Here is an 8,419-nt window from a genome sequence, read left to right as displayed (position 1 = left end):
TTAAATTCCATCGCATGAAGAACAAACTCATGCGGGGTGTTGATAGTGCTGCGCCTTCGGCTGCGGTTCGTGCAGTCGCGGGTGACGCACTGTTAGCTCTTGCGGCAGACGGAACATCTGCAGTAGTATCTTTCACTCGCGCAACACCAGATGTTGCGGGAGCACGTGGTGATTCACCACGTGAATACGACCCCTCTTTGGAGGTCGACTACGAATGCGAGTCGGCCGTTTCGTCCGACTCGGGGAGAATAGAACGTTCGCCTGATAGACGTCAGGCGGCTGACTATGAGCCTTCAAATGAGAGAAGACTCATTCTGATAGACGAATAATAGTCTATTTGGTTCGGACGATGAGGATGATCCCTCATCGCCCGTTCCGTCTCCGTACGGTCACCTGCACCTGTTTCTATGCAAGGTGATGACGATGGCGTAAGCCATCGTAATAAAAGGTCTCGTGGCACCCCTGCTTCAGTGGGTACTACTCAGGGGAGTGAAGACAAAAAAGCTTCTCTTCTCGCCCCTGAGAAGAAACCGTGGCATTTGCGAGAACGGCTAACCAATGGCTTGTCTGGAGAGACTACTCCTCACAATAAATATCCCTTGTTTATTGCGACAAAGCAACATGGCCTTGATCCCAGCGCGAAGAGCTTTCGGGCTGAGGAAGACTTCTAAGACGATGGGCTTTTCTTAAGCATTGATGGTTTAGTGGCAACAATTAGCGAGATAAATTCTCGCTTATGCAATCCTGGAGCGCGTTTATTCGCAATGTCGAAGACGTTGGACGCGAAGCCTAGCTTCAAAAATTTAACGCGAATCGCGTTAAGTTTGAGAAATGTACGCCAACCGGTGCAAAGAATAAATAGCATCGGTTGTCACGTGAGGCTGAGCTTCCATGCCTCACGTGGGGTGGTCCCTGTCCGTGTTCTGTTGGCAACTCGAAGAGGGTAAAAGGAAATGTCTATTCGCTTTCTTCGCCCTGGGGAAGGGCTCGCATCTCTATCGAGATGCGCGATGCGATTGACGTCTTGCAATCGATTTACATTCGCCAGAGCCGCGTGTTTTTCGATGGACCTTCTGATCCATCAGATGAGTCTCGTCATACTGACGGACGAGGCCCTCATCGTCAACAACCAGCGGGGAACGAGGCTCCTAGCAGTCATGTGAAGGTGGATAACCGCGCCAGCGAACAAGATAACTCATTCGCTGCCGCTTCACATCACGGTGGTTCTGGATACGTTCCACAAGGAAACGTTGACCAATGTGGAAATCCACCAATGGTTGTGGTGGAGGAAAGAAAATTAGATCCGAACCGTGTGTCGGATCTAATGTCGAAGATCGACAAAATCGATCACTTACTCCATGATTTGGAGTAGGGACTTGACCACGACTGTGGCAAGCGTCGCTCGTTAGAGCAGACGGTGCAGGCTCACCATATCGAGCGGTTGGAAGACCGTTCGAGGAGTGCGTACTCCATTTGGAGTACGAACGGAAATATCACGCTCTTCGTGATGAGGTTGTCGTCAGCTCAACGCATTTTCGAGGATTTTCGGAACCGGCATGAGAAACTTTAGGTTCAACATGAGAATCGGGTTCGCGGTCACAAGAATCTCTTAGGGATTCTTAAAAAGGGTGGTCACATCCGTCCTCGGAAGAAGCTGAGTACTGATGGTACGGTCGGAGCCGAGCAACGTAAAGCGTAGGATCCGCTCAAATCCTACGTGGCAATTCTATTGTGTACGCATTGTCTCTGCGATGCAGTACACGGAAAGGCCCAATGAATTTGGGTGCAATTTACTGCTACCCACATTAGTTTGTTAACGCTTAGGTAAGTATACCGTAAAGAGTAGCACTAGATCATTTATTTTAAATGGATGAACATTTGCTCTCCAATGTTTGTCTGCATTCCGCTTCTGTCGGTCCACTGCGTTAGCAATGGAATCCTGAACGAAACGGATTATTGATTCTCGAGTTAGCAGAAACTCTTCTGCTAACTCATTTGTTTTTTTTCTTTTTCAGTACGCTTTGTGCGTACTGCCATGAGATCATTCTCATCTTCGATGTTGATTTCTTCGTTATCGACATCACTCGCGTCGTTTTAACTTCGACGCGTGATGAGCATGAGCCAGAAATGGTTTTGCTCGTGCGAATCCACCTCCCCCCTCCCTTACTAGAAGATCCCTCTAATTGGATTGATACGAGGATGGCGTAAGCCATTCACAAAGAATGGTGTATGCGTTGTAGACGCTTGAACCGAAATATTGATGGCGAATTCGACCATCGTTGAAAACTCGCTCCAATTCAGATACGATTAGACGTAACCTCGAAGTATCTCTTCGAGGACGCGATTTACGCGTTCAGTTTGACCATTTGTTTCTGGGTTATCGGATGTTGACATAGGGAGCCGTGTTCCGAGAGATCGGAACACGGATTGCCAGAATTCCGCTGTGAATCGTGGGTCTCTCTTTATCCGACACCAGTTCATCTCAAGACCAATAAATTCCCTTATTGTTAATTTTATGTACGGAATAATCCGTGGAGTTTGAATACCGTGTCGTTTAAGAAACGGGTACAGCCCGGAGCCGTGATCGACTCTGGTACTGCAGCAAGATGTATCATATTGCTGAATCTGTCTGCAAAAACAAGGATTCCATTGTTTTTGTGATCGTCTTCGGGAAATCCGAAGACGAAGACCATAGATACAGACTGCCAACACTCTGCCGGGAGTGGTAGAGGTTGAAGAGGTGTACGGGATGAAAGTCTAGGCTTCACCCGTTGACATGCCTCACAAGCACGAATGTAATTGCGCACGTACTGATACTGGCGGGGCCAGTAAAAGTCGTCACTTAATGTAAGGTTTAGTCTTCTCACGTTCACGATGCCCACTTGGTGGTGCATCGTGACACTCATACATGATGCGCAAGCGCAAATTATTGTGAGTTGGGACGACGACACGTGGAGTGTCACTGGTAACGGCTGTGTGATACAATAAGCCGTTGCGTGTTGTGTATCGATCGGATGACGATCAATAAAAAGCCGGTAAATCTTTAAAAGATTATCGGATGAATTCATCAGATGATCACATAACGCAGAAGGTCCTTATCTTCTGCGTAGGCTTTCTTAATGTCAGCAACTAAGGTTGATGTCGAAAAATTCGTAGTGAGTGTTGCAACAGTGGGATTAATTTCACTGTTGAAGTGCACTGCTGAACTCAAAATCGGTTCGGCGTGATAACGCATCAGCGATGTCATTAAGTCATCCTGGTTTATATTCGACGGAGATATTATACTCCACGAAGAAGGATAGCCACCTCGCCATTCTTTGCGAGAGGTGTGGGCAGTTTACGGCCGTGCGCAATGACGCATGGTTCGAATATACGATGAACGGTTCTTTCCGAGGAGATAGACCCTAATTTTAGCCAATGCATATTTCATGGCAAGGAGTTCCTTATTATGCAATGGGTAATTGCGTTCAGCTGGTTGCAGCTGACGCGATTGGTAACAGACGACGCGCTCCGCGCCGTCTGTATCGTATTGCATTAACGCGCAGCCGATTGCGAAATCGCTGGCGTCACAGACCACATGGAATGGTCTGTCTTGATCTGCAATCGCCAAGATGGGCGATTGCATCAAGCTTTGCTTGATACCTTCAAACGAACGCTGACAATCAGCGTTCCATAACCATTTCTCGTCTTTTTTCAAGAGACGAGAGAGATGAACTGTCATCTCTGCATAATTGCGAGAGTACTTGTGCAAGTACGCCGCTAAACCAAGGAACTTTCTAAGTCCCTTGACATCGACTGGAACTGGCCAGTCGGTATTTGCCCTGATCTTTTCGTAATTAGGACGCACGCCGTGTCAGTGGCCACTGCTTCATGACACAATATCTCGAGCCCGGTTTGAGCTCGATCTCATGTCGGATGCCTTTAGCCTTAGGCTACTCGCACGGAACTGCTTTGGGGAATACATCTTTGAATTCAATCAAATCTTTGTATAAAGAATTTGTCTAAAGTTACTCAGAGGATGGAGAAGTATATCTCTCAATCCGAGTGTTCACATCGAGAACACTTTCGTCGATCAATTAGCTGCTGAAAACCCGTTTGTTCTCTACAAACTTTTTCGCTATCCGAATATCGGTTACGCATTCGTCCTCTTTGACGAAAACGCAGATCCTCTTGATTCTACCACTATGCAGATCTCTCAAGAACTGCTTGGTTTTTAGGGTTTTAATTGAGTTATCTCCGAAGTTAACATCGGAGGCGCATACAGATCAAGAGTATAAGCGCCTTTTCTTGATCCGTTATTAACCAAGACATTCAACGTCTCGGTTTCTTCCTGGTATTTGTCAATAGGCTGTCGAGGGATCAATCCCTCGGAATGCTGAATTCTAGTCAATTCAGCATTAATTATTCAAGTTTTTTTTTTCTAAAGTATGTGGGGACTTATTCCTTCAACGTCTTACCGACTGTGATTGCGCTATCACAGTCGGGTCCTCTACCGTCGACTCTCTACTTGACCTAGGATCATCGTGTTGCCCCTTTTGAACAACCGGTATATTCCTTGAATGTTGCTCGCTAGACGCACATTCATGTCTCAATCCACTCGACTTATTTGAGTGGTGGACCTTCGGCGCTGCATGTGTATTCGCACAGCCGCCGGCAGCTGACTCCACAGGGTGATTAGTAATCACACTGTGATCTTGTGCAGTTGTACTAACGACCGTAGCTTAAGTAAGGCCATCGCTCTCCCTCGTAGCACATCCACACGCTTGTGAACGCTCCAAAATGTTCATTAGATGGTCATCTCATTAACAAGTGGCAGGCATCTTTACGGATCGATGCTGCCAGTTGATCCTTGGCTCATATTTTCTGAGCCAAGGCAAACCTAGGATGACATCAAATTTGTCATCCAAATCCAGTACGATGATGATTTCATCATACTGTAAATCTGTTAACGTGTAGTTAAATTTCACTACGCGTTTCGTTACTGTTATCGATGCGCCTGTTGCTAGACGCACAGCGCGAGTGGTGCCTCACGTCGCTTCACGCACACTAATACGTGCAGAGGAAGACTCTCTTTAGAACACTTTCTCTAAAGAGAGTTATAAGTAAACTGTATTTAATATAATACAGTGCTTCTGTTTCTATCTACTTAATACCAACTTAATTATAAACTAATACATAACATGTAATAAAGTCTTTTCTGTATCTCTTTTTGTGTGCGTCCAGTGCTGACGGGGGACCGCGGAGCAAGTAGATATAATGGCAAATATCTTGCAATGGATAAGCTGTTCGAAAATTACTATGTAAAGTAAAATTCTCCAACTCTACCTTTTGTTAATTAATATATTCATTAACAACCTTTTAAGTGTTAATTTCACGTAAAGATACACCTCGTTACAGGCGATTGGCGGCGTTAATTTTAACTTAAAGTAACCAGTAATATTTAGTATTATTTCCTGTAAGAGGAAAAAATATTCTTATTTTATATAAGAAGAAATAAGATAAAATGTACAAATAATTATCTTTATTAATTAGTTGACTTGATTCATCCAATGTTATCAAATTTGGAAATATTGACGCAACGAGACATTAGTTCGAAGAGTGATATAATTCAACTGTTGCACTGCGTCTCCTGTCGAACTGGAAGAAGTGGAAAGTTCTACGGAATTTCTCAGTTAAAGCTTAAATCATTAATTTCACTTTTCAATCTATGCTGTTTACAACCTCAAGGGATAATCTGCGGCGTTTAGAGTTCCCAGAAAGACAAAACACGTATAATGAAGCTCTTATGTGCCATAGTCGGAGAGAGAAGCGTATTCCCTGTGACCATTGACGAAACGAAGTCAGTGGTGGCCTTGAATGACGCTATCAAAATTAAAAACTCAAACAAAATAAAATGCGATGCTGCCGAACTCGAGCTGTACTTGGCGAGAAAGGGGAACGCGTGGCTGTCAGATAGCGAGCCGAGTGCACAGCAACTTATAAAGGGAAATGTGGATGATGACATCGAAAGTATGCTTGATTGCAAGCCATTGATGTCAACTCGGTCTATCCAGCGTTATCTAAACGAAAACCAAATGCCCGCGCCGCAGCCAAGGCAAATTCACGTGCTGGTAGTGGTCCCACGACAAATTCTCTCTATTTCGCGGAACAGCAAAACCGCGAAAACTGTGGAAAGGTATGAGACTCTTTCCAAGACACTTGCTAGTCAACAACAAGTCGAGTCACTTTCGAAAGCAATCCGCTCAATTCTCGAGAGCAAAGATGAGGTTACACCATTTGTCGTTTTGGAAAGCTCGTCTGGTATGGGAAAGACGCAAATGGCATTCAACTTGGACGCCACTGGACAATTTGATATTTATCACATAATGTGTGACAATGTCGATGATAAAGGACAAGACATTAGTGCAGCGTATGCATCACGTAGCCGCGTTTTCGAAAATTGCCTGAAAAAAGACTTTGAAATGACGAATGGGCCAAATACGGGCAGCATTATGTTATTGCAAGGTGAAAATTATTTATCTCTTTATGGCTTTATCTATGCTGCACTGCTCGAAAAAAATGAATTGGAAACAGCTGTTTGGACTCGTAACGATGTCAATCAGGCACTCAAAGATCGTGTTACGAATGGAAAAAAGCCCTTTATCTTTTTTCTAGATGATTTTCCGCGTGAAATTGATCGAAAAGCCGCATCAAACGATCGTTGGGCTTACGATAATAGACGTCGCCTTCGTCTCATGCTAAACGTATTTCGATCGTTTGGTCTTGTTGTGGTAGTCAGCTCCACGAGTGGTACGGCACGAGGTTTGACTTCGGTTTCCTCTGGATCGCGATGTCCTGCGGATTATCTGTGGTGCATAGTGCACCCACTTTTACCTCGCACCGTAATTGGCAGTGATGTTCAAATACTACCAACGGTTTTCCAAAACATTGTCGCGAATAGTCGACCGCTCTTCGCTGAGATTGCTATCCAGTATATACGGGAAAATCCGTGGAATGTCGGCAATAATACAGCAAATTACTTAAATGCACTGGTTGGACATTTGGCACCACTATTGGCCCGGAGGAAGCAAAGACGACATCACGAGTTTGAAATTGGTCAGCTATGCTTGTTGCTCTGCTCGAGTTGTCGTGTTGAAGACGGTAAATTGAATTTGATTGACAGTCATTATGCTTGCTTAGATGAAAAGAGGACATTTAGGCTGTTTCTGAAGGCAAATGGCAATTCTTACAAAGCCGACGAAGCCGAATTCGATTTTGAAGACAGAAGAAGCTGGAAATGTCGTAGTGTGTTTCCTCACCCGTCGAATGACGTCCTTCTTTACTTGACTCTGACGGGCGGTATGTCATATCGTCCGTTTGACCTTTCCTTGCGTGAGGTCTTTTTGTCAGTGCCGACTACAACAATGTATTTGCATGATACCAACGAGCCTATGGACGAGAAGCAGCGTTTCGAAGTGTTCGTGTTCGCGGCTGTCGTGTTGGCGAGTCATGTTGCCGGACTTGGTGGGGTGGCATTCCCGACATTTTTGGGTCGGCTTTTGTACGAATTGGGCGTTAAGTCACAAGATGTGAAGATAGATTTTCCTGTAGGATTTGAGACACGCGGGAATTGGGTCGTTCCATTCTTGTCTCCTCCAAACGTAAAATGGCCAGCTTGGCTGCTTAATGACGAATTAAAGTTGGACAATTTCGTCCAAACTGCCAACAGTGAAACGATCGACTTTCGTATTGATTCCGGGCTGATATCTGGCGAATGCAACGACGAGGAGCAGCCTCTGTCGCTCGAGACAATAAGAAAGATTCTGTCGCGTGTACCGGCTGAATCCAAACTGCATTTGGTAGTGACGAGGGGATTGCAGAAAGAATATTTTATAAGGGAAGAAACATATGCAGCATTTGTGCGAGAACACAATTTGGCAACAATGGATGTCTATCGCGTTTCATGTGGTTCGAAGCTAGAGGAAATTGTTGGGATAGAGAATCAAGAATTGCACAAAGTACAGTGCATGGATGATGGTAGCACGAAGCACTGTGAAAAAAAGCTCGTCATTTTCGTTGAGATTGGCAATGGAAGAATCTAGTCTCCAGAATTCGATTTGCATGCTGTTTGCGTTATAATCAATACTACTTGTTTTGACGTACATTCCATACAAATGCCGACTATATCGTAGGGAAAGTTTTTTTTACCTCTTTCGTTAAGCTGGTTTTTACGATATAATACATTCTTTCTCTAAAATACTACGAAGACACCGTTATGAACAATTAATGCGCCTAGGTTGGAATAATAAAAAAAAACTTGTCCCATTATATCATCAATTATTATTGAAAAATAAATGAAATTTAAATTAATTGATAATAATAATAATTCAATAGACATTTAGATAATTTATTTGACGCAAACTCCGAAGCGTGTAATCTT

At 44.3% G+C, this 8,419-nt stretch overlaps 1 protein-coding gene across 1 annotated transcript; it reads left to right on the top strand.

Moving 5' to 3' along the window:
• Positions 1–5,774: 5,774 nt before the first annotated feature.
• CCR75_003855 (uncharacterized protein) lies at positions 5,775–8,081 on the top strand (the record flags this gene model as incomplete). Its single annotated transcript, XM_067961947.1, has 1 exon — positions 5,775–8,081. The coding sequence occupies one exon, from the start codon at positions 5,775–5,777 to the stop codon at positions 8,079–8,081; it is 2,307 nt and encodes a 768-aa protein (XP_067823422.1).
• Positions 8,082–8,419: the final 338 nt, after the last annotated feature.

Source organism: Bremia lactucae, linkage group LG13, assembly GCF_004359215.1.
Source record: "Bremia lactucae strain SF5 linkage group LG13, whole genome shotgun sequence".
Taxonomy (NCBI): Eukaryota; Oomycota; class Peronosporomycetes; order Peronosporales; family Peronosporaceae; genus Bremia; species Bremia lactucae.
Note: the sequence above shows the minus strand (reverse complement) of the source record. Positions and strands in the feature narration are given on the sequence as shown.